The sequence below is a fragment of the Coregonus clupeaformis genome, chromosome 1 (assembly GCF_020615455.1).
Source record: "Coregonus clupeaformis isolate EN_2021a chromosome 1, ASM2061545v1, whole genome shotgun sequence".
In the NCBI taxonomy this organism is placed as follows: Eukaryota; Metazoa; Chordata; class Actinopteri; order Salmoniformes; family Salmonidae; genus Coregonus; species Coregonus clupeaformis.
In genome coordinates, this window is record NC_059192.1 from 15,185,361 (window position 1) to 15,211,375 (window position 26,015).

The 26,015-nt window shown below is 44.1% G+C and overlaps 1 protein-coding gene across 1 annotated transcript in view; it reads right to left on the reverse strand.

Annotated features, from left to right (window-relative positions):
* LOC121574185 (1-phosphatidylinositol 4,5-bisphosphate phosphodiesterase epsilon-1) overlaps positions 1-26,015 on the reverse strand; it is a 51,470-nt gene that overhangs the window by 15,930 nt on the left and 9,525 nt on the right. Inside the window, exons 3-25 of the mRNA XM_041886828.2 lie at positions 19,903-20,197; positions 19,221-19,540; positions 12,624-12,769; positions 12,282-12,537; positions 10,723-10,943; positions 9,659-10,385; positions 9,278-9,460; positions 8,906-9,141; positions 8,630-8,752; positions 8,216-8,352; positions 7,670-7,908; positions 7,458-7,519; positions 7,150-7,315; positions 6,741-6,848; positions 6,040-6,156; positions 5,591-5,749; positions 3,818-3,953; positions 3,621-3,662; positions 3,116-3,240; positions 2,755-2,872; positions 2,416-2,574; positions 1,648-1,947; positions 1,141-1,304 (exon numbers count right to left, since the gene is read on the reverse strand). Coding sequence (XP_041742762.2) covers positions 1,141-1,304; positions 1,648-1,947; positions 2,416-2,574; positions 2,755-2,872; positions 3,116-3,240; positions 3,621-3,662; positions 3,818-3,953; positions 5,591-5,749; positions 6,040-6,156; positions 6,741-6,848; positions 7,150-7,315; positions 7,458-7,519; positions 7,670-7,908; positions 8,216-8,352; positions 8,630-8,752; positions 8,906-9,141; positions 9,278-9,460; positions 9,659-10,385; positions 10,723-10,943; positions 12,282-12,537; positions 12,624-12,769; positions 19,221-19,540; positions 19,903-20,197 — 4,539 coding nt within the window. The remainder of the gene's footprint in view (positions 1-1,140; positions 1,305-1,647; positions 1,948-2,415; positions 2,575-2,754; positions 2,873-3,115; positions 3,241-3,620; positions 3,663-3,817; positions 3,954-5,590; positions 5,750-6,039; positions 6,157-6,740; positions 6,849-7,149; positions 7,316-7,457; positions 7,520-7,669; positions 7,909-8,215; positions 8,353-8,629; positions 8,753-8,905; positions 9,142-9,277; positions 9,461-9,658; positions 10,386-10,722; positions 10,944-12,281; positions 12,538-12,623; positions 12,770-19,220; positions 19,541-19,902; positions 20,198-26,015) is intronic.

Genomic DNA, 26,015 nt, shown 5'->3' on the forward strand with positions numbered 1-26,015 from the left:
CCAGGATCTCCTCCCAAGTCCAGGCTGTCTGTTCCTGGACACGCTGCTTGGTCCTCTTTAGGTGGGATCTTCTGTCACGAACATTGACTGATGACTCGTGGAACCAAGGCGCAGCGTGATAAGCATACATTTTATTTAGTACACAACACACGAACAAAACAACAAAACGAACGATACGTGAAGTCCTGAGGTTACAACAACACAAACCTTTACGGAACAAGATCCCACAAACTAACTGGTGCCAACAGGCTGCCTAAGTATGGTCCCCAATCAGAGACAACGAGCTACAGCTGCCTCTGATTGGGAACCACCCTGGCCAACATAGATCTAAACGATCTAGAACAAAAAACATAGAAAACTAAACATAGAAAAATCCACACCCTGGCTCAACATTTAAGAGTCCCCGAGCCAGGGCGTGACACCTCCAGCATCTTCACAAGGTCCTTTGCTGTTGTTCTGGGATTGATTTGCACTTTTCGCATCAAAGTACGTTCATCTCTAAGAGACAGACCGCGTCTCCTTCCTGAGCGGTATGATGGCTGCGTGGTCCCATGGTGTTTATACTTGCGTACTATTGTTGTTTGTACAGATGAATGTGGTACCTTCAGGTATTTGGAAATTGCTCCCAAGGATGAACCAGACTTGTGAAGATCTACAAAAAAATTTCTGAGGTCTTGGCTGATTTCTTTTGATTTTCCCATGATGTCAAGCAGAGGCACTGAGTTTGAAGGTAGGCCTTGAAATACATCCACAGGTACACATCCAATTGACTCAAATTATGTTAATTAGCCTGTCAGAAGCTTCTAAAGCCATGACATCATTTTCTGGAATTTTCCAAGCTGTTTAAAGGCACAGTCAACTTAGTGTATGTAAACTTCTGACCCACTAGAATTGTGATACAGTGAATTATAAGTGAAATAATCTGTCTGTAAACAATTGTTGGAAAAATTATTTGTCATGCACAAAGTAGATGTCCAAACCGACTTGCCAAAACTATAGTTTGTTAACAATACATTTGTGGAGTGGTTGAAAAACAAGTTTTAATGACTCTAACCTAAGTGTATGTAAACTTTCGACTTCAACTGTGTATATATATATATATACACATCCAATCCATTACTATTTCTGCTATGTACTCACAGTGAGAGAGAACAGGGCGGGGCTCATGCCTTCTGGGTCTCTGTCCAGGGGGCAGAAGTGTCTGTAGAGTGGGCAGCTGGGGTCCCACAGGACAGGGGGCTTCAGTAGGAACCCACAACCCCCGTTAGGCTCAAACATGGCCGCGTTCAGCTGCAGGGGCAGGTCTGTCAGAGAGGGAGGGAGAGAAAGAGAGAGAAATATGGTCACTTTCAGAGATTCAAAAAAATATGTTTGTGCTCCAACAACTAGAATTTCAGACAGACAATGTCATTTTCATGTTGTTGACTTGTGCTCCATTCAATTGACTTCCCTGATTCAACTTCTGAAATATTGAATTCGCCGAACCCCTTGTCCCTTCGTACTTTCGACTGAATGCAGACAGCGCCAACTCATTCTCCCAATAGGCCAAACATGGGTTGCTTGAATGAAGCTAGCCAAATGAATTTCCCACTTTTGGCATAATAAAGCAAACTTGACTTAGTTGACGACTCCTAGCATCTAACTCACCATCGGTCTGGTAGTTGAGAGCGACCAGCTGTATTCCATGCAGCCAGAAGAGTAGGGGACTGGGGTTTGTGGAGTCGATACGTGTGGCTGCCGGGTAGGTCCGCAGGAGCTGGGCGCTGGTGTGTTGGATCAGCTTCCGGGAGTAGCGGCGACACAGGCGCTTGGCAGCGTTCTCATTGACTGAGGAGACGTGATAGCATTTTGGGGTGCGGATAAGGGAGCTGAGGGAGGCATTACAGGTGTAAGGAGGGGAGCTGGGTGATTCTTCCCAGTTGGGACGAGGGCCCTCCGATGCTGCTCCTTCAGATTTAGGGGAAAGGGTTATGAGAGACATGTGTGTTAGAGGTATGTGTTTGTGTGTGTGTGTGTGTGTGTGTGTGTGTGTGTGTATGTGTGTGTGTGATTAACTATTCTTGTGGGGACCAGAAGTCCCTACAAGAATAGTAAACGAACAAAAATGTTGACCAACTGGGGACATTTTGTTAGTCCCCACAAGGTCAAATGCTATTTCTAGGGGGTTTAGGGTTAAGGTTAGAATTAGTGTTAGGGTTAGAATTACGTTAAGGGTTAGGAGTTAGGGTTAGGAGCTAGGGTTAGGTTTAGGGTTAGAGTTAAGGTTAGGTTTTTGGGTTAAGGGTTAGGGTAAGGGTAAGAGTACGGGTTAGGTTTAGGGTTAGGGAAAATAGGATTTTGAGTTAGAACTCTGTGAGTATTGGGCCCACTCTGGGTCACAGATAGACAGTCATGGGGCAGAGAAGAGTAGCCTACCTCGCCCTGGGGTGCGCATCATTGTCGATGAGTCCACTGGAAAACCTTTCCCTGGGGGATTCCCAAAAATGGACCTCCTGCCCTTTCCTCTAGAAGAAAGAACTTCCTTTCTCTCTTTTCTCTCCCTGGGAGTCTCAGATGGAGTAGGGGTGGATAGACCTGGGACACACACACACAAAAGTCATCCAAATGTGAAAATAGTGAATACAAGTGAGACAAATGCTTCAGCGATATTATATAGGCCTATACCTACAACTATATCGAAAGACTGGAAAACGAAGCTATTTATAAGGAATTGTATAGTTTGTTTACAGAAGAGGATGCAATGTAAGGAACTACCTGGGAATTTGACAGCTTGGCAGTAGATCACCAGATCCGATAGCTCCTGGGCTATCTGGCGTCCTTCCTTCTTGCTTCGAGGCAGCTTGAATTCTTCCTCCAGCTCCTTGCCAAATACCTGTGTGTGTTTGTGTGTGTGTGTTTGTGTGTGTGTGTAAAAAAATACAAAAGAGACAAAACTCTTTCAGACAAATACCAGCAATATCCATACATGTTGAATATTTATTTTAAAATGTGTAACCCCATGTCTCATGCTGTGATTAATCAAACATTACAGGACAAACTGGTTAATTAGCTTTTTTATTTCTACGTTTACTGGATCCCACCACTGCCACCAAATGGATATGGAGGACAAACTCACCTTTCCTTTATTGTGAGTAGCACTCTCGCATTTCTTCATCTTCTTGGGGACTTCGTCACAGTGTTCATTCTGTAACTTCTCCCCTGACGAAGACTTTCCCTCCGGTCTATCCTCCAGGATATTATCTGTATCAACGTAGACATTCCCAGCCAAATACATCATTATTGCAGTCTAAACAAAAACACACACTCATTCAGTATAATCTAATTTGATGTTTTCAGTGACAAATAACTATAACATTCAAACATTTGGCCAAAAAACGATTGGCTTTCAAGCAATCTCGTTGTTTTTGACCCACTTGGTAATCAAATTGAGTATCAGTGTATACTCATTTAGTAGAAAATAAGCTTTTGAATATCACAACCCCCTTGTGCAATGGACACAGTCACACAGCCAGTGTACTAGAGCACTGCACAAACAGAGCACAGATCTATTCAGCAACAGGACAACAAGCATGCTGTGGGTTTAGAAAATCTTAAGTGATTCATTTGAATACTTGTATTACCTTCTGGGATATAAGAAGCAGGAGATAAAGTCAGGACGTCAGCTACAGAGGAAGAGTGAGTAGGGGGTCAGAGGATGAGTAGAAGAATTGGGATGATCAACAGTATTGCTGTTTGAGGGTATTATGAGAGTGTTACGACGAAATGGCTTGACTATAAACTGGCATTCACTGGGATGGTATTGGTGGTGTGATCATACCATCAGATAGTGATTCGTACTCATAGTCGTATTCATCCTCATACTCTTCTTCCTCTTCTTCCTCATTGTTGATGGTTGGGAAGGGAGGAGGCATCACACTACTGGCCTGAGCATGCATCTGGGCCAACTGGTGAGCCTGTATCAGGAAGAGTTATTTAGGACAATCTTAGTTCATTCTAATTACGTATCAGTGTACCATCAATTTAGGTACATACAGTATAGCACATTACAGTGCATTTGGAAAGTATTCAGACCTCTTGATTTTTTTTACGTTACAGCCTTATTCTTAAATTCTATATATGTTTTTTTTCCCATCATCAATCTACACACGATACCCCATAATAACAAAGCAAAAACTGGTTTTTAGGAAATGTATAGAAAATAAAAATCTGAAATATCCTGACCTTTGTCAGCGATTACAGCCTCGAGTCTTCTTGGGTATGACGCTACAAGCTTGGCACACCTGTATTTGGGGAGTTTCTCCCATTCCTCTCTGCAGATCCTCTCAAGCTCTGTCAGGTTGGATGGGGAGCGTTGCTGCACAGATATTTTCAGGTCTCTCCAGATATGTTCGATCAGGTTCAAGTCAAGGACATTCAGAGACTTGTCCCGAAGCCACTCCTGCGTTGTCTTGGCTGTGTGCTTAGGGTCGTTGTTATGTTGGAAGGTGAACCTTCGCCCCAATTTGAGGTCCTGAGCGCTCTGGAGCAGGCTTTCGTCAAGGATCTCTCGGTATTTGCTCCGTTCATCTTTGCCTCGATCCTGACTAGTCTCCCAGTCCCTACCGCTGAAAAACATTCCCACACCATGACGTGACACTTGGCATTCAGGCCAAAGAGTTCAATCTTGGTTTCATCAGACCAGGGAATCTTGTTTCTCATGGTCTGAGAGTCTTTAGATGCCTTTTGGCAAACTCCAACCGGGCTGTCATGTGCCTTTTTACTGAGGAGTGGCTTCCGTCTGGCCACTCTACCATAAAGGCCTGATTGGTGGAGTGCTGCAGAGATGGTTGTCCTTCTGGAAGGTTCTCCCATCTCCACAGAGGAACTCTAGAACTCTGTCCGAGTGACCATCAGGTTCTTGGTCACCTCCCTAACTAAGGCCCTTCTCCCCCGATTGCTCAGTTTGGCCGGGCGGCCAGCTCTAGGAAGAGTCTTGGTGGTTCCAAACTTCTTCCATTTAAGAATGATGGCGGCCATTGTGTTTTTGGAGACCTTCGATGCTGAAGACATTTTTTGGTACCCTTCCCCAGAGCTGTGCCTCAACACAATCCTGTCTCTGAGCTCTACGGACAATTAATTTGACCTCATGGCTTGGTTTTTGCTCTGACATGCATTGTCAACTGTGAGACCTTATATTGACAGGTGTGTACCTTTACAAATCATGTCCAATCAATTGAATTTACCACAGGTGGACTTTACCACAGGTGGACAGAAACATCTCAAGGATGATCAATGGAAACAGGATTCACCTGAGCTCAATTTCGAGTCTCAAAGCAAAGGGTCTGAATACTTATGTAAATAAGGTATTTAAGTTATTTATTTGTAATACATTTGCACAAATGTATAAAAACCTGTTATCGCTTTGTCATTATGGGGTATTGTGTGTAGATTGCTGAGGAAAATAAAATATTTAATCCATTTAAGAATAAGGCTGTAATGTAACAAAATGTGGAAAAAGTCAAGGGGTCTGAATACTTTCCGAAGATAAAGGACTGGATCAATAACTGTTAAGAAAACATTTGGTTAGTGAGTTCATTGTCAGTGTCCTTGCTTTCTGTTTGAGGATGTCCACCGGCGTCTGGTGAGCTTTCAGCTTCTTGTTCTTGAGGAGGATTTTCCCCCTCAGTTGCCATGGTGACGGCAACAGCGGGTCATCTGAGAAATCACTCTCGAACAGGAACTTTGTCACCAGCTTATCCCCAAACACAGTCTGTTGAAGGACAACACACAAACACACCATCAGAGTTCTAATGTGTTTTTCTAAGGGAAGACAGATCAATTATGATTGACTTATTAAAGGCAATGTATATGTTCCGGTTCACTAACTCTATGCCTAACCTTACCCTAACCTCACCCCCTCTAACCCTAACCTTAATTTGTTTGATCTGCCGGCTGAATATATACTTTCTTGAGTAAAGCACCAACAAGCATGTAAGAGCCCATTTCACATCTCAACATTTCAACAATGAACTGGACAGAATAGTAAGTAAGCCTACTCACCTTGAAGATGTTGGCCATCTTGCGTTGCTGCGGCAGGGAGCAGTGATTCTCTATGGACAGCATCACAGGCAGGTCAGAGGTCACGAAGGCAGATCGGTTCACTGCTTCCACCACATCCTGCAGGAATGGGAGGAGGAATTGGATTACATGTGTGGCAGGTAGCCTAGCGGTTAGAGAGACGAGCCAGCAACTGGATGGTTGCCAGTTTGAATCCCGGTTCTGACAGGAAAAATCTGGCGGGAAGTGAGCTGACAACCGAAGGGTTGCCGGTATCAAATCCTAGATGCTGTTGTGCCCTTGAGCAAGGCACTTAACCCCCCACAACAACGGTGCCCAGTGTGGCACCCTGCACCTCTCCAAAACTGGTCTATGTACACTACCAGTCAAAAGTTTTAGAACACCTACTCATTCAAGGGTTTTTCTTTATTTTTACTATTTTCTACATTGTAGAATAATAGTGAAGACATCAAAACTATGAAATAACACATATGGAATCATTTAGTAACCAAATAAGTGTTAAACAAATCAAAATATATTATATATTTGAGATTCTTCAAATAGCCACCCTTTGCCTTGATGACAGCTTTGCACACTCTTGGCAACCCAACCCAACTGAACTCAACCCAGATCAACTCAACTCAATTTACCCAACCCAACCCAGCCCAATTCAACTCAGCTCAATTCCACTCAACTCAACACACCTTGAAGGGTATGCGGGTAGTGAGTGTGTGTCCATGATAGATGATTGGCATGCCATCGTCTCCATCCCAACAGTCCAGTTCAACACTCCTGCATCCCTGCAGGAGCACCTGAGACAACAAGAAACCAAACAAACAATAATGTAGTGACCTTAGCACCATCCCTAGAGACCTCTATGGCTTGGCTCAAGAAGGTTTGGATCTCTTGATGTAATTGGTGTTGTACTGACAGACACAAGGACTCAGGTTCAAGTCCTGGTAGTGCTTCCCCCCAGATTCGCTACAATAAAGGCTTTTCACTGACAGTGTATCAGCACAACAGCTGTATTGCTGTACACTCAATTGGTTTGAGTAAATAATATTACATGGAATATGATCCCCATCATGGTAATACCAGTGTTCTGATTCTCACCTGGCTGTACAGCTCCACAGATGACTCTCCCTTGAGTTGGTGGGAGGTCAGGTAGGTGTTGTGTGATGTAGCGATGTAGTAGTAAGACAGAGGGTACTGGAGCTCTAACACATTCAGCTGAGACTCCTCCAGTTTGGAAGCAGAGTTGTCCTTGTCCATCAGATACCTTATAGCAGGGTAAAGCAAACCTAGGTCATTTCTGAATTGAGGTCCTTTTTGGCGAAGTTGGTAAGAGCATGGTGCTAGTAACGTCAGGGTCATGGGTTCAATTCCCGCAGGGATCACAAACGCTTACTAAAAATACTGACCGTGCAAATCCCTCAAAGGACATCCAGCCAATCTGACGCAAACTGGCAGACGGTTCAAATTTCTGGAATACACAACACATGTCTCTTACACTAATTCAGTGGAAGATTGTCTGACAAAGCACAAAGTAGAAAGTACACACACACACACACACACACACACACACACACACACACAGACACTAACAATGACAGACAGACACAGACACACACACCTGGATGATTCTTAGGACTTCATCATGCGAGTGGTTCTCTCCCTGACAGTTGACCAGGAAGTCATTGAGGTGCATGATGGTCATGCCCAGAGCTCCCAGCGAGACACTCTCCACGCCAGTACTGTTGGTCACAATACTGGCTGCAGCTATGGCATCTGAAATATGCTTCTGATTGTCTGACATGTGTCGCTTGATCCGGATGGAAAGGCCAAGGTCTAGGCTGTTACGTGTCAGAAGGTCTAGTATGGGGGAAAATACAAATAAAGATTTATAAACTTCACTTCACAAAACAAGTATGAGTTGCTGAGTTTATGTTAGGGCACTTAAGGGCTTTTCACACTGCACATTTTCTGAGCTTCCTGTAAGTTTGTAGTTTGAAGACTGTTATTTCTAGCCTGATTCCAGATCTGTTTGTGCTTTTCTCACCAACGCCAGTGGACCGTACCAAGCCAAGCATTGCTATACAACACATACAGATCTGGGACCAGGCTACATTACTCCTATAGAATCTAAATGGAATTGACCCCAAATTGGCAGGTAACTCACCCAGGTCTGGCTGCAGTTCTGTGACTGTGTCGTCGATGCTGAGGTGAGTGTAGAGAGGAGCAGGCTCAGAGGCAGAGTGACCACAGGGCACAGCATGGGCATCAAACACATCCTTCAGGTCCTTACGACTCCGGATACTACACACCAACATGGGAACAAAATATTTAGGCCCCAATTCACTCAATTGTAGATCAATCAATTGTAGTCATCTTTCTAGGTCATGCTAGTGTGCAAATCAAACACACTACTGCAAGCCCTATCTGGAAATCCACAATCTGCCATTGATTAAATACTGGCTACATTTTACACTGGGAAATACACTGGGAAAATCTTAAGGAATGTACCTTCAACAACAGTTAATCTATTACACAACATACAGCATAGATAGATACATGTGGAGTTAGAGCAGATTACCTGAAGGACTTAAAGAGTTCAATAAACTCAGTAAAACTCATGGTGTCATCTGATACCATGAGGTTCTGGAAGCTCTTTGATTGGCTCTTACCGCGGCTAGGTAGTGTCTGATTGGGCCTATTACTGAAGCGAGAAGCCAATAAAAATACACATTAAAAGATATGTGTACTGAATTCCAGCACAAACATCATCACACACAAATGAATGAAACATGAAGTATATACACACACACACACACACACACTGAAGAATATACCATGCTTTGTAGCATCTTACCCCGGTTGAGCCTTCTGATTGGAGGCTGAGGATGAGATGGAGGAGGAAGATGTGCTAATGACCATGGATCTACTGCTGGAGGGGGAGAGAGGCCCAGGGAAACCATAGGAGCTGTTGTCATCTTGGTCTTGGTCCATGTTGTCTGTTGGGTCCGGTGCACTCCGCACTAAGATATCCCAACCACTCTTCACCTTCTGTGACACCATCTCATCATCTGTGGCATCCCCACTGTCCCCCTGTCACCACGTGCACACACACACACACGCCCAATTTAGTTATTTTATTGAAACTGACTCGACATGCTCTTCCAACCCAGCGCCAGGAATTTGTGCAGGAGTTGAATAAATCTCTACTGCAAATATGTTTCCTCACCCTAGTCACAGCCTTCTTTTTCTTTTTATTGGAGTTACCAGTCTTCTGATTGGAGGTCACAGTGAGATGGCTGTTCTTTTGAGCGCCAGACTTCTCCATGCTACCAGCACCCACACTCCATCTCCTGCCTCCAAACAGCTCGATGGCCTGGGCTAGTGTCGGACCCTCATACCTGCCATCCTCCTGGAAGACAGAGGAACAGTGTTGAAGTGCTCGAGTCCAGGACTCAGACTCACTCAAGTCATGATTTTCATGACTGGTGACACCATTCAGACTCTACCTGTAGTGACTCGGACTCGGACTGGAACACTATGGACTTGGGACTTGACTCTGACCCGAGGTTTAGTAACTTGACTCCTTCACTACATCACAGTCCCTCACCTGATAGAGGTTGATGTACTTCCTCCGGAGCCACTGCAGCCTTTGGTCAGGGAACCTCCTCATCCTCCTGTGAGCAGCTAACAGGGCCTGCAGACCAGCATACACCATCCTAGCTGTGTTTCTTGGTGCCACAAAGTGTAATAACCTGTTGTCTGTCGTATGGAGTCCATAGAGCAGAGTCACCCCACACTCCTCCAGGCTCAGCCCACATGAGAGCTTGTTCTGCAGGCATACCGCCTGAATGTCAGCCCCTGGATGGCCCATGAAGACAGCTTTAGCCACGGAGAGATCCAGGAATCCATCCGCCAGGCCTTTCAGTATGGACTGCCCACAGTACTGAGGCCTGCAGTGGGGGAGGGTCTGACCACCAGCCCCTGACCCGGTGGGGCTCCGAAGCTTGGAGGAGTCAGAGCCAGGGCTAGAACCAGGGAGGCCCCCACCGCCACTGTGGAGCTTGGCCCAGGTGAGGACACAATTGTCAGGTTGGAGTCTGAGCAGGCAGCGGGCGGTGAGGTGGGAGTCCTGGTCGTAGTGGATCACGGTAGCGCCCTGCTGGAGGAAGTGGTGAACGTGGGGGTGGAGGGAAAGGATGTACCAGGGGATGAGCTCCGTACCGTGGGCAAAGGCCTTCTGAGTCCTCTCACCAGTACCCTGGAGGTCTGGGTCTTTGCCCTGTGATAGGTCAGATGGGTCACCCACGGAGTCGGAGAGATCGCCCACGGTGAACCTGACCAATTGCAGAGAAGAGGGTTTTCAGGAGAGGAAAATTACCCCATAAAACTTTAAAATGAATGCAGATTATATACAATGAGACACCAACACAAATATTTCTAAAGATGCAAAACACAAAACAAATGATAATTTATTGACAATTATATTTAACACAATTAAATATTGAAATGGAGAGCCAACTTCACCTAGCTTGTATCAGATAGCAGATCAAGATATCGTATGGTGTTGTGGTACCAGTGTTTCCAGATTTTATTGACACAATCAAAGCCAAAATCCTGCACAAGCCACTAAAAAGTAGCTTAAAGTTAGGTGCATCCATTGTGAACACTTACTGGTTGCGGTAGCCGTCCATTAAGGAATTTTTACGTGAACCAGGGATGCTCCCGTCACCAGCCCCTCCAGACTCCTCCCCATCCTCAGACTCCATACTGCGGTTGCAGCTACGGATGGTCTGTAGGATGTTATTGACGGTTGCTTCCTTCTCTGGTTGGTTGAGCCCATCTGGCCCCGCCCGTTGCAGGAAGTTGTCCTGTCCATTGTAGTCAGAGAGAAACTATGGAAAGAAGATTTGGTGGTGTTTAAGATGGGAACAGTTACTAAAGTATATTTATGATGAGTCGGGTTGTGTGGAGATTCACTTTTGGCCTGAAGGGATGGACTTTGATAAGAAAAAGGTCTAATGCACTTTATATTTGGACAGAACTCACTAAGGATTTAAATGGTCCACACACACGCAAACAGTTGTGAAGAAGGCGTGACAGCGCCTCTTCCCCCTCAGGAGGTTGAAAAGATTTGGCATGGGCCCTCAAATCCTCAGAAAGTTCTACAGCTGCACCATCAAGAGTATCTTGACTGGCTGCATCACTGCTTGGTATGGAAACTGCACAGCCCTTGATTACATGGCGCTACAGAGGGTGGTGTGGACAGCCCAGTACATCTCTGGGGCCGAGCTCCCTGCCATCCAGGACCTCTATATCAGGTGGTGTGAAAGGAAGGCCCGGAAAATTGTTAAAGACTCCAGCCACCCAAGCCATAGACTGTTCTTTAATTTAAATTTAAAAAAAAAAAAAAAATTTTTTTTAATTTAATAATATTTAAATTTTAATATGCCACTTAGCAGACGCTTTTATCCAAAGCGACTTACAGTCATGCGTGCATACATTTTTTTTTTTGTGTATGGGTGGTCCCGGGGATCGAACCCACTACCCTGGCGTTACAAGCGCCGTGCTCTACCAGCTGAGCTACAGAGGACCACGTGTGCTTCCGCACGGCAAGCGGTACCGGAGTAACAAGTCTGACACCAACAGCCTCCTGAACAGCTTCTATCCCCAAGCCATAACACTGCTAAATAGCTAACAAAATTGCTACACAGACTACCTGCATTGACCCTTCTATTTTGTTTCTATTTTTCCACTGACTATGCACACTCACACACCCAGTCTATCCACACTCTACACACTCACTCACACATACACACAATGACAATCCAACACACATACATGCACACACACACACACACACTTAATTTGCTCACACACACATTAACCACACACACATTCATACTGACTCTACAGACAAGCGCACACACTCACATACAATCATCATATACGCAGCTGCTACTCTGTTTATCATATATCCTGATGCCTAGTCACCTTACCCCTACACATATCTACCCCTATACCACTCCAGTATCCCTGCACATTGTAAATATGGTATTGGCACTGACCCTGTAACTGACCCTGTTTATAGCTTACTTTCTATTTCTCATGTGTTTTTGTTCTACTTTACTTTATATTATAGTAGATGTGTGTACTGTCTTGCTAACTCCTTTGGCCATTGTCACACCACCCAAACAGATCTGGGACCAGGCAAAACATTTATAATTCCTCACCTCCACAGAGTCCTGTGAGCTGAGGCGTGGTCTGAGGCTGATCAGGCTAGCTGCTCCATCCAGGGCCTCCCCTAGCTCTCTCAGAAAGACCCCACAGAAGGGCACTACCCTGCAGCCCGGGATGTGGAGGGCACGTGAGACCACCTTCCTGTACTCTGCAGACGTCTCGTGGTGCGCCATGGCATCCTTCAGGGCACGCATGGTCTCAATGTTTGACTGGTCCATGAACTGCCACATCTTAAGCACCTTGCGAGACCTGAAGGGTAGGATGGGGAGATGCTGAGTGTGAATAGGGAGATGCTGAGTGTTCCCTTGAATAATTGGTTATATCCTTGCTTCTACCTGAGTCCAGCCAGGAACTCCATGACGGTGTTATAGTTTCCCATGTTCCAACAGCACCTGGCCACACGGACCAGACATGAGAACACCTCTCTCTTCTCCTCCATAGAACCGGCCGTCATAATCATCCACGTCACCCAGGAACTCACCTGGAAAATACAGTAACTGTAATTGTTACTAACTGGGTGCGAATCCTGGGTTACCTTTGTGTAACAGGACTGAGTTAGCCTATTGAGCTAAAGGCATTAGCTCTGGAAGCCAACACAAGTCTTCAGGGGCCTCATTTAAAACCGTTGCATAAATTTCACACTCAATTTCTGTATGTGCCATTTATGAAACGTCTGTGCACACACTGTACATACATAAGCCTACTTCAATGTAAAATATCAGCTGTTAATTTCAACTGTATACCAGTATTATAAACAGCGCTGCCTATGATATTGCAAAACTTGAAATACATATAGCCTATCTATTTACTAGGCTACTAGGTCCAAGTATCGTTGATCATTGTCACGGATGGGGCTATTGCAGCAGACGACCACACCAGGTTCCACTCCTATCAGCTAAAAACAAGAAGAAGCAGCTCCAGTGGGCACGCGATCATCAACACTGGACAATTAAGGAGTGGAAAAACATTGACTGGTCCGACAAAATCCCGGTTCCTGTTGCATCATGCTGATGGCAGGGTCAGGATTTGACGTAAGCAGCATGAGTCCATGGACCCATCCTGCCTGGTGTCAACGGTACAGGCTGGTGGTGGTGGTGTACCGCCATCCAATCTGCAGAAACTGCTTATGCCATCGCGTCAGCATGGACCAACATCCCTGTGGAACATTTCCGACTTGTGGAATCCATGCTCACAAGAATTCAGGCTGTTCTGGAGGCAAAGTGTGTTCTGCAATGATTATGAAAATAAAATAAGTAGGAAAAAGATTCCTATGTCTAATTATTTTAGATTCTGAAAATAAAACACATTGATTTTCGCTCTTCTCACTAATGGTTGCATTCTTGTTAATATGTTTTCCTGTTTTTCGTTTTTTATGAATAAGCTTTTCATCATATCCATATCATGCACATAATACTTACTCACCAGCTTGCAATACAATATTTCAACCACTAGCAGATGTGCGTAAGCATGGTCTAAAGTTTGCGGGGATGTGAGCACATTTTCACTTCAAGTTAAATTTGTACAAATGCCAACTTTTGCGTGAAAACTGGCGCATTCAAATTTTTGGGGAAATGTTGTACGTATGCACGGTTTATAAATGAGGCCCCTGGTCTCAAGCACAGTTACTCTAGAGGTGGACCAACAATGCCCCATGTTGAGACACATAGCAGCTTAGTTCCCAGCTAGCACATTTGGTTCCCTGGAATTTGTTGGAATGTACGTTTTTGGTTTCCCATTGGTTCTGGGAATGAAGACATAAGTTTCCTGAAACGTTCTTAGAATGGAAGTGAACATTTTGCCTGTTCTGGGAACGTACATTTGTAGGTTGAAGGGAGGTTCTGAGAACATTTTACTATGGTTCCCTGAAAGTCTTCCTGGGAGGTTTTATTAACATTCTGAGAACGGTTTATGATAGGTTTTTTGACGGTAATTAAATAATGTTCTGAGAACATGTTTCAATAAGACTTTTAATAACACTACTAGCTTAGTTTGGGTTAACTGTTTTGAACTCCAAGCACAGATAGGACACATGGAAATTCATTTGCTTAGGCATGAATCATGCAAAGATATTTCTTTTTTATTGTGGCATGGCATCAGTGAGATTCGAATGTATGATCTTCTGTTCTCTATCCATGGAATTAGTCCACTGCGCAACCAGGATGGCGCTAGCATGTTTTTTAAAACTCATACAAAGCTGTCCATTTTAGTCTATTCAAACAGACCCGATTTCAATGGAAACAAGCACTCATTAAGATCAGGTGTGGCAAATTAGTGGGCGCGGCCAACACACCTGAACACACATAGTAAGATAGAGGATAGAGAGAACGGAATGTATATGTTTCTAAATAATATTCTTAGAAAGTTCTTTGAACATTACTAATGTTTTCTTGTGGTTTTTATGGATAGTTTTCTTTAATGTTCTGAGAACATGACGTTAAATAGATACATGAGGAAACCTGCAGAAAATGTTATGCTGAAGTACTGAAATTCCCACAGAAGAATGTTGTTTCTTAATGTTCTCAGAACAATTTGAGCACATTACTTTAAATAGAACCATGAGGAAACGTGGAGGAAACGTTATGCTGAAGTACTGAAATTCCCACCTAAGAAACATATGGTTCTCAGAATGTTATATGCTAGCTGGGTATCCTGCGCCATTCCCAGAAGCTGTGTAAAGGTTTCATGCAAAATAACCATAGGACAACCAATCTCACCAAACGTTAAGTCGCGTTAAGGCCGCGTTAAGATATTGACTCAGAGGCAGACCAAGCCCTGCTCAGGTAATACCTCCCATCCTTTCTAAGCGTTATCGTCGTATTGTTGTCTATACTGCCATTTGTAATCTTGCACCAATTCGTTTGAACTCCACTCGTAGATCTGCTACTGTTAGCTCAAAAGAGAAGCCCACTATGGTCTGTTCACCCAGTGCTTTTAGTTCAAATGTGAATTCCATAAACTTGAATACCCCCTTGGTTTTCAAATCACATAGAGGGTTGGGCTGTTGCACGCTAGTATACAAAGCCTAGTTTGTTGTCTTCTTTTATTAAATCAGAAGTTATTATCCTGGGTGACCTAAATTATGATTGGGAAATGCAGGCTTCAGACAATCTAAAATATATGTGTAATGATCTAAACCTAACCCAGCTGGTGACCTACACGGCCCAACCATAAAGATCCTTGAAAGTCAACTCTGATTGATCTTATTTTAACGAATACACCAGAGAAATATGTTTCTACAGGTGTCTTCACCCAAGACATTAGTGACCATTGCCCAGTTGTTAGAAAAAATGTAAGTATTGTGTCATCACAAAGACAAATTTGAAAAACTTCAGTGAACAGGCTTTTTTACATTATCTTTATTTTAATGACCTTGATTGTATTTCAGCTATCCCTGAATGTGATTTAGCTTTGAGACTTTTTGCAGATGTTTTCAATACTATTGTGGATAATCATACTCCCTTCAAAAAATGAAGGGTTAAAGGTAGATCGATTGCCTGGTTCACTCTGGAATTATCAGAAGTCATTCAAAAGATAGATGATGCTTGGGTCAAGGCCAGGAACACAGTCTTAGGCATGGACTGCCAAGCTTTTAAGCAACTGAGGAATCATTGTGTAAGACAAATCAGAAAGGCTAAATCTGATTATTATGTAACCGCTCTTTCGGATTGTAATGAGAACCTGGCAAAATTCTAGAAAACTGTCAAATCCCTGAAGGGTTCTATTTCCTCCTCTCTGTTACAACAAATTCATTCAGACACTGGCCTCATTATGGGAAAAAATGCCATTATTGATGCATTTAATCACCATTTTCTTTTGGCGGGCTATCTCCTTGAAATAACTTCTAAGCCTATTCACAATGATAATGGGCTGGACTGGAATGCTGATAGGGGAAACTTGCTGAATGATCAGAGAAATGATAATCAAAGCTTTTCTTTTAGGTTATTTACAGAAAAAGAAATCCTGGATGCTTTGCTAGCAATAGACAACAAGAAATCCACAGGGGCCGACCAATTGGATCCTGGTCTGCTTAAGTGTGCAGCGCCCATCATTGTTGGCTCAATAACCCACATTTTTTATTTATCGTTGCTATCAGGAAATATTCCAAAAGCATGGAAATCAGCTCTTGTGCTGCCACTCCATAAGGGCGGGGATAGTAGTGATCTTGATAAATATCACACCATTTCAAGGCTTCCTTGTCTAGCCAAGATTCTTGAATCCTTGGTAAATGTACAACTTTGCTCTTTTTTTTCTTCTGAGAAATGTATTTTGAATGTAAACCAATCAACGTTTAGGCCTGGGTATAGCACTATTACAGCAACCACTTTAGTTGTTAATGATCTTGTCAATGCTTTAAACACTAAAATGAAATGTGCTGCTTTGTTTGTGGACCTGTCAAAAGCTTTTGATACTGTTGATCATGCTATTTTATTGAATATGTTGTCCTCGATAGGCCTGAGCTCTGACGCCTGTTCATGGTTTCATTATGATCTCAGGCCATCGTGATTGATGGGGTTAAGTCTGAATTTCTTGAAGTACCACAGGGGTCGTACCACAGGGTCGATTTTGGGACCTGTTCTCTTCACTACTTATATAAAATCCATTGGTCAATCTGTAAAAAAATTGTAAACTCCATCTATATACGGATGATACAATTATGTATATTATTGCCCCGACTGTTGATCAAAACTACAGTCAGATTTTATAGCTATGCAGGAATCCATTGGTGATTTAAAACTTGTGCTTAATAAAGGCAAAACTAAATACATTTAGTTTTTGCACTCTCGTAAGAATGTTTCAGATGAACTACAGTGGGGGAAAAAAGTATTTAGTCAGCCACCAATTGTGCAAGTTCTCCCACTTAAAAAGATGAGAGAGGCCTGTAATTTTCATCATAGGTACACATCAACTATGACAGACAAATTGACATTTTTTTTCTCCAGAAAATCACATTGTAGGATTTTTTATGAATTTATTTGCAAATTATGGTGGAAAATAAGTATTTGGTCACCTACAAACAAGCAAGATTTCTGGCTCTCACAGACCTGTAACTTCTTCTTTAAGAGGCTCCTCTGTCCTCCACTCGTTACCTGTATTAATGGCACCTGTTTGAACTTGTTATCAGTATAAAAGACACCTGTCCACAACCTCAAACAGTCACACTCCAAACTCCACTATGGCCAAGACCAAAGAGCTGTCAAAGGACACCAGAAACAAAATTGTAGACCTGCACCAGGCTGGGAAGACTGAATCTGCAATAGGTAAGCAGCTTGGTTTGAAGAAATCAACTGTGGGAGCAATTATTAGGAAATGGAAGACATACAAGACCACTGATAATCTCCCTCGATCTGGGGCTCCACGCAAGATCTCACCCCGTGGGGTCAAAATGATCACAAGAACGGTGAGCAAAAATCCCAGAACCACACGGGGGGACCTAGTGAATGACCTGCAGAGAGCTGGGACCAAAGTAACAAAGCCTACCATCAGTAACACACTACGCCGCTAGGGACTCAAATCCTGCAGTGCCAGACGTGTCCCCCTGCTTAAGCTAGTATATGTCCAGGCCCGTCTGAAGTTTGCTAGAGTGCATTTGGATGATCCAGAAGAGGATTGGGAGAATGTCATATGGTCAGATGAAACCAAAATATAACTTTTTGGTAAAAACTCAACTCGTCGTGTTTGGAGGACAAAGAATGCTGAGTTGCATCTAAAGAACACCATACCTACTGTGAAGCATGGGGGTGGAAACATCATGCTTTGGGGCTGTTTTTCTGCAAAGGGACCAGGACGACTGATCCGTGTAAAGGAAAGAATGAATGGGGCCATGTATCGTGAGATTTTGAGTGAAAACCTCCTTCCATCAGCAAGGGCATTGAAGATGAAACGTGGCTGGGTTTTTCAGCATGACAATGATCCCAAACACACCGCCCGGGCAACGAAGGAGTGGCTTCGTAAGAAGCATTTCAAGGTCCTGGAGTGGCCTAGCCAGTCTCCAGATCTCAACCCCATAGAACATCTTTGGAGGGAGTTGAAAGTCTGTGTTGCCCAGCGACAGCCCCAAAACATCACTGCTCTAGAGGAGATATGCATGGAGGAATGGGCCAAAATACCAGCAACAGTGTGTGAAAACCTTGTGAAGCCTTTTTTTTTTTTTTTTTTTTCATAATTTTTTTTTTCTTGTTATTTTTTATATTTTTATTCTTTGGGAATGGATCAGCTTAATATTGCAGATAGATTGTATCTTCTATCAATGTAATTGTCTGCATCACTTCCAATCCCCCATGTTTTTTTCTATTTTTTACATATATACTCCCCTATATTACTTTTCAACCCCACCATCCTTTCCCTACTTGGAGTAAATTAGTGAACAACAATGCCCACTAATTTGGAACCTTGTGAAGACTTACAGAAAACGTTTGACCTGTGTCATTGCCAACAAAGGGTATATAACAAAGTATTGAGAAACTTTTCTTATTGACCAAATACTTATTTTCCACCATAATTTGCAAATAAATTCATTAAAAATCCTACAATGTGATTTTCTGGATTATTTTTTCTCATTTTGTCTGTCATAGTTGACGTGTATCTATGATGAAAATTACAGGCCTCTCTTAAGTGGGAGAACTTGCACAATTGGTGGCTGACTAAATACTTTTTTTCCCCACTGTACATGTTCACTCATTAGATGGTTCTCCAATCAAATGTGTTCCCACATATAAATACTGTACTTAGGCATTTGGATTGATATGGATTTGACATTTAAAAAACATATAGATGAGCTGGTTAAGAAGCTAAGATTGAAAGTTGGCTTTTTCTGAGTTGCCTAACCCGTTCACAGGATTGGTGAACTCTTGAGGTTCCTAGGGTCTCCACCGAGCTAGGTACATCTGATTTAAGTTTTAATGCACCGTTTTGCTGGATTATGTCTCTCTCACCTCATTGAATCTTGTGACCAGGTCCTCTACAGCATTGTGGGGCCGTCTGCAGCCAGCCATAAGATGGGGTTGTACAGGTTGGTGTGTCTGCCCCTGGGGATGTGGCTGATCAGGGCCCCCCAGGTCGAGGGTGAGGAAACAGAGGTAGTCCAGGGGTAAGATCCGGCTGTAGAGATGCAGCTCCTGCTCCATGAGGACGTAGGCCATCTCCTCCGGGAAACTGACCAGGGGACGGAGGTCAGACAGCTCCTTGTTGACCTCCGTCAGCGGAGCTGCCGGCACCACGCTGGACCCCGCCATCGGGGAGTGCAGCTGGCGCTCTGAGGGGGAGGGAGGAAATAGGGAATAAGGAGAGGGAGGGAGAAGGGAGAAGGGTGAAGGAGGAAGGATGAGGGAGGGGAGGGTGAGTCAAGAGGGAGTTAAGACGGGAGGAAAATACTGTAGATTGTTTCTGAATTCCAACTTGTCCCCTAGCCCCTAGTCATAGACACTTCATGTAGAACTGGATGGATCAGATAAGTTTAAGCAAAATGGTTATAGTTCTATCCTACTCTCTGATAAGACAGGTAGTATTTTAACCACATTTGATTAATATACATTTCATATGATTTATTATGTAAGCTGAGTTGATTCAATACGTAATCAACTTGAATTTCATAAGATTCATATTGGTTTTTGGGACCTTTCAGGACAGCCCAGCCCAAGGGACTTGTGGTGATACAGGGAGGAGAGTCGTTGTCTCCCCTGTTACCGATGGACAGAACCACTTCCAGGAGGGTTCCTGAAATGTAGGCAGAAACGTCAGTCCTCTGTAGGGTTGCTCGGTAGCTAGACACCCCTCCCCCTCCCGGCCATGGCAATGTGGCCCTCCTACGACACAGATCCCTCCTCTCGGCAGACGTTAGCAGCTTCCTGGAAGACAGGAGTAGCTCTCCTGATCTGGCCACCCTTACTTCAGCACTCAGAGCATGGCATGCCTGGGAAGACAGAGGAAGATACAGAGTCGTGTTCAGTAAGGCAAAATGTTTTGCTACGGAAAACAATTATCTTTGTTCTCATTGGACAAGTTCAGGTAGTAGTCCCTAAATGTTAAAACCTTTTCTCCCTACTGAACACAATCCAGGCATGTCATCACCTAATCACACCCATAAAAGGCATACAGTAGCCTTTCTCATAAAAGGTGCTATTATAACACTGTGTGTGTGTGCCTATTCCCCCTCAGGAGACTGAAAAGATTTGGAAGGGGTCCTCAGATCCTCAAACAGTTCTACAGCTGCACCATAAAGAGCATCCTGACTGGTTGCATCACCGCCTGGTTTGGCAACTGTTCGGCATCCGACCACAAGGCACTACAGAAGGTAGTGCGTACGGCCCAGCCAGTACATCACTGGGACCGAGTTTCCTGCCATCCAGGACCTCTATACCAGGCGGTGTCAGAGGAAGGCCCTAAAAATTGTTAAAGACGCCAGCCACCCTAGTCATAGACTGTTCTCTCTGCTACTGTACTGCAAACGGGACCGGAGTGCCAAGTCTAGGTCCAAAAGGCTCCTTAACAGCTTCTACCCCAAAACCATAAAACTGCTGAACAGTGGCTACCCGGACTATTTGAATTGACCCCCCCTTTTTTACGCTGCTGCTACTCTATGCATAGTCACTTTACCCCTACCTACATGTACATACAGTGGCTTGCGAAATTATTCACCCCCCTTGGCATTTTTCCTATTTTGTTGCCTTACAACCTGAAATTAAAATGGATTTTTGGTGGGTTTGCATCATTTGATTTACACACATGCCTACCACTTTGAAGATGCAAAATATTTTTTATTGTGAAACAAACAAGAAATAAGACAAAAAAAAAACGAAAACTTGAACGTGCATAGATGGTGGAAAAAGTACCCAATTCTCATACTTCAGTAAAAGTAAAGATACCTTAATAGAAAATGACTTAAGTAAATGTGAAAGTCACCCAGTAAAATACTATTTGAGTAAAAGTCTAAAAGTATTTGTTTAAAAATATACTTAAGTATCAAAAGTAAAAGTAAAAGTATGAATAATTTCTAATTCCTTACATTAAGCAAACCAGACGGCACAATTTGTATATGTATTATTTATTTACGGATAGCCAGGGGCACACACCAGAGATGTTCTCTTGATAAGTGTGTGAATTGGACCATTTTCCTGTCCTGCTAAGCATTAAAAATGTAATGAGTATTAAGTACATTATTTATTTTGGAATGTAGTGAAGTAAAAGTTGTCAAAAATATAAATAGTAAAGTAAAGTACAGATTAAGTAGTACTTTAAAGTATTTTTACTTAAGTACTTTACACCACTGGCTGTAGGTAAACCCTCTGCTCCTCTAAAAAATTGTGAATGAAGTCATCTTTATGCGACATCTTTTTGAGTGCGAACCCATCACAACTTTTTGCTTATCTAAACCCTCTGAACCTGGGAATTTGGTTTTTTGATGTTCTTTCTTGTTTGATAAGGATCTGAACTTTGGGATCTTTGAGATGTTCTGTCTGTAAACCACCACCACCCCTCCCCATGACTTCTACCCCCTGTGGCTGTTAGCCAGTATGGGGAAAGATGAGAGGAAGGTCAGGAGTTAGGATTGGTGCCCAGGAAAGTAACACCCATGGAAGGCCCCCACCACCACAGCCCCTCCCCAACTGTGTCTGTTATCCAGTATTGGGAGAGAGAGAGGAGAAAGGGAGCAACCCCCTACCACCACCATCACCACCCCTCCTCAGGACCACTAGCCCCCACCCTCCACCAACCCTCCGTAGGACCACCCCCCTGCCCAGGACATACAGCCCGCACCCCACCACCACCCCTCCCCAGCCCCTTTTGGCTGTTAGTCAGTATGGGGAGAGAGGAGAGAGAGAGGAGACAGGGGTGCGGATCCAGCTGGCAGAGCCTAACAGACATTGTGCTTTAGCTAAACCAAATATTTACTCCCTGGAGTCGAATATTCAGAAATTATATTCACATCATCCTCACAGCACTTTATCCTCCTTCGGTTCCTTTAAAGGGTATGGAACTCATAGTCATAAATTATATTATTCTCTTCAACACATGAATGAACACACTAATGAACAGACGCATGCATGCACCAGACACACACACACGCGTTTGTTCATTCTTCAGATGACGCAGATGCTAAGCTACAGGACTGTTTTGCTAGCACAGACTGGAACATGTTCCGGGATTCTTCAGATAGCATTGAGGAGTACACCACATCAGTCACTGGCTTCATCAATAAGTGCATCGATGATGTTGTCCCCACAGTGACCGTACGTACATACCCCAACCAGAAGCCATGGATTACAGGAAACATCCGCACTGAGCTAAAGGGTAGAGCTGCCGCTTTCAAGGAGCGGGACTCTAACCCGGACGCTTATAAGAAATCCCGCTATGCCCTCCGATGAACCATCAAACAGGCAAAGAGTCAATACAGGACTAAGATTGAATCGTACTACACTGGCTCTGATGCTCGTCGGATGTGGTAGGGCTTGAAAACTATTACAGACTACAAAGGGAAGCACAGCCACGAGCTGCCCAGTGACACAAGACTTCCAGACGAGCTAAACCACTTCTATGCTCGCTTCGAGGCAAGCAACACTGAAGCATGCATGAGAGCACCAGCTGTTCCGGATGACTATGTGATCACGCTCTCCGTAGCCGATGTGAGTAAGACTTTTAAGCAGGTCAACATTCACAAGGCCGCAGGGCCAGACGGATTACCAGGACGTGTACTCCGAGCATGTGCTGACCAACTGGCAAGTGTCTTCACTGACATTTTCAACATGTCCCTGACTGAGTCTGTAATACCAACTTGTTTCAAGCAGACCACCATAGTCCCCGTGCCCAAGGACTCTAAGATAACCTGCCTAAATGACTACCGACCCGTAGCACTGATGTCTGTAGCCATGAAGTGCTTTGAAAGGCTGGTCATGGCTCACATCAACAGCATTATCCCAGAAACCCTAGACCCACTCCAATTTGCATACCGCCCCAACAGATCCACAGATGATGCAATCTCTATTGCACTCCACACTGCCCTTTCCCACCTGGACAAGAGGAACACCTACGTGAGAATGCTATTCATTGACTACAGCTCAGCATTCAACACCATAGTGCCCTCAAAGCTCATCACTAAGCTAAGGATCCTGAGACTAAACACCTCCCTCTGCAACTGGATCCTGGACTTCCTGACGGGCCACCCCCAGGTGGTAAGGGTAGGTAACAACACATCTGCCACACTGATCCTCAACACGGGGGCCCCTCAGGGGTGCGTGCTCAGTCCCCTCCTGTACTCCCTGTTCACCCATGATTGCATGGCCAGGCACGAATCCAACACCATCATTAAGTTTGCCGACGTCACAACAGTGGTAGGCCTGATCACCGACAACGATGAGACAGCCTATAGGGAGGAGGTCAGAGACCTGGCCGTGTGGTGCCAGGATAACAACCTCTCCCTCAACATGACCAAGACAAAGGAGATGATTGTGGACTACAGGAAAAAAAAGAGGACTGAGCACGCCCCCATTCTCATCGACGGGGCTGTAGTGGAACAGGTTGAGAGCTTCAAGTTCCTTGGTGTCCACATCACCAACGAACTATCATGGTCCAAACACACCAAGACAGTCGTGAAGAGGGCACGACAAAGCCTATTCCCCTCAGGAGACTGAAAAGATTTGGCATGGGTCCTCAGATCCTCAAAAAATTATACAGCTGCACCATCGAGAGCATCCTGACTGGTTGCATCACCACCTGGTATGGCAACTGCTTGGCCTCCGACCGCAAGGCACTACAGAGGGTAGTGCGTACGGCCCAGTACATCACTGGGGCCAAGCTTCCTGCCATCCAGGACCTCTATACCAGGCGGTGTCAGAGGAAGGCCCTCAAAATTGTCAAAGACTCCAGCCACCCTAGTCATAGACTGTTCTCTCTGCTACCGCACGGCAAGCGGTACCGGAGTGCCAAGTCTAGGTCCAAAAGACTTCTCAACAGCTTCTACCCCCAAGCCATAAGACTCCTGAACAGCTAATCATGGCTACCCAGACTATTTGCACTGCCCCCCCCCACCCCATCCTTTTACGCTGTTGCTACTCTGTTAATTATTTATGCATAGTCACTTTAACTCTACCCACATGTACATATTACTTCAACTACCTCAACTAGCCGGTGCCCCCGCACATTGACTCTGCACCGGTACCCCCCTGTATATATAGCCTCCCTACTGTTATTTTATTTTACTTCTGCTCTTTTTTTCTCAACACTTTTTTTGTTGTTGTTTTTTTAAACTTTTTTGTTAAAAATAAATGCACTGTTGGTTAAGGGCTGTAAGTAAGCATTTCACTGTAATGTCTGCACCTGTTGTATTCGGCGCATGTGGCCAATAAAATTTGATTTGATTTGATTTGATTCTTCCATACTCCATACTTCTATACCTATGTGCAGATATCATACACAGCAGGGTGTCTTCTTGCTTACAGACATAAAACAAATATGTGCCCTCCCTTGAGACATGGCTACATTGGTAAGAGTCAATAGCATCAGTCTTGACAGATTTGAACTGTGTTGTTGTTGATTTCTGTAACCCGGAGGTTGCCCCAGCCAATTATGTATGATGACAGTGTTTCCCCTAGGATTCTTTTCAGCAGTGGTGGCAAGGGTGGGGTGCATTACTACTAGCATTAGCGCAATTACATGCTAGCTGTTCCCATAGACTTCCAGTCTTTGCGCAAACGACTATTCATTTAGTCAATATAATAATATATATATTTTAAAAATTGCATCATATTTTATGCAGCGTTGGCAACAATTTAGCAGCGGTGAGCAATGAATATAGGGGAAACACTGTATGATGATGTCCTATTTCCAGTCTACCTTTGACACAGTTAGCACATTTTTGCTAGCCTCGTCCCAGACTCCCAGTTCTGTCTGCGCTGTCTTGCCAGTGACCAACGACCATAGGAGTTGGCAAGACAGCACAAACAGATTTGAGACCAGGCTGTGCATCATTTAGTTTAGCCTACCGACTGTATCATCTGAATGCTCAAGTGACTTACTCTTTCCTCCAGCACTCTCTATGGCATGCATCTCAGGTCTGGAGAGCGTCAGTACTGACTAAATATTTTGTTTTCCAGGACGTGTACATCCCCTTGCCTGGTCTGGCCTGGCCCGGCCTCCATCCTTATCAAGGATCAATCAGCCATGTTTAGACAGTCTGATACCTGCACAGCTCCACCGGCTCCACAGCCACATGCTTCATCAAACTCTGGGTCATGTGCATTAGGCACCAAACGGAAGAAAACTGACAAAAACAGGGAGGGACTATACCTGAGGGGTATACTACAAAGTGGGTTCAAAAACTTAGCCAGCTAATTTGCCTAAATATTCTGAAATAACCTTTTATTTTTTAGAAAGATAAGCTTGAAATGGCCATGGTCTAATAGACTCGACAACTGAAATAACATATCTAAGTTTAGCTTTGAACCAGAAAATCAATTGTTATTTCTGGTTGTTTATCAGCCCCCAATAAGAACAGCTTATTTTTGTTTTCCGTATTTTAAAAAATCAAAACGTTTTGCCCTAATGAATATGACCCAGCATGCGCTGGGCTGGATCAGAGGCCTCCACAGACGTTGGGAGAATGGCCATCAATGGACCTCATTTGTCAAATGGTTGTATGGTAAAATCTGGTCATTCTCACTCAAAGCTCAGGATTTTGGTCGATTTGAACATGATCATAGGGTGCATCTCAATTGTCTATAGTCAATCAATCAATC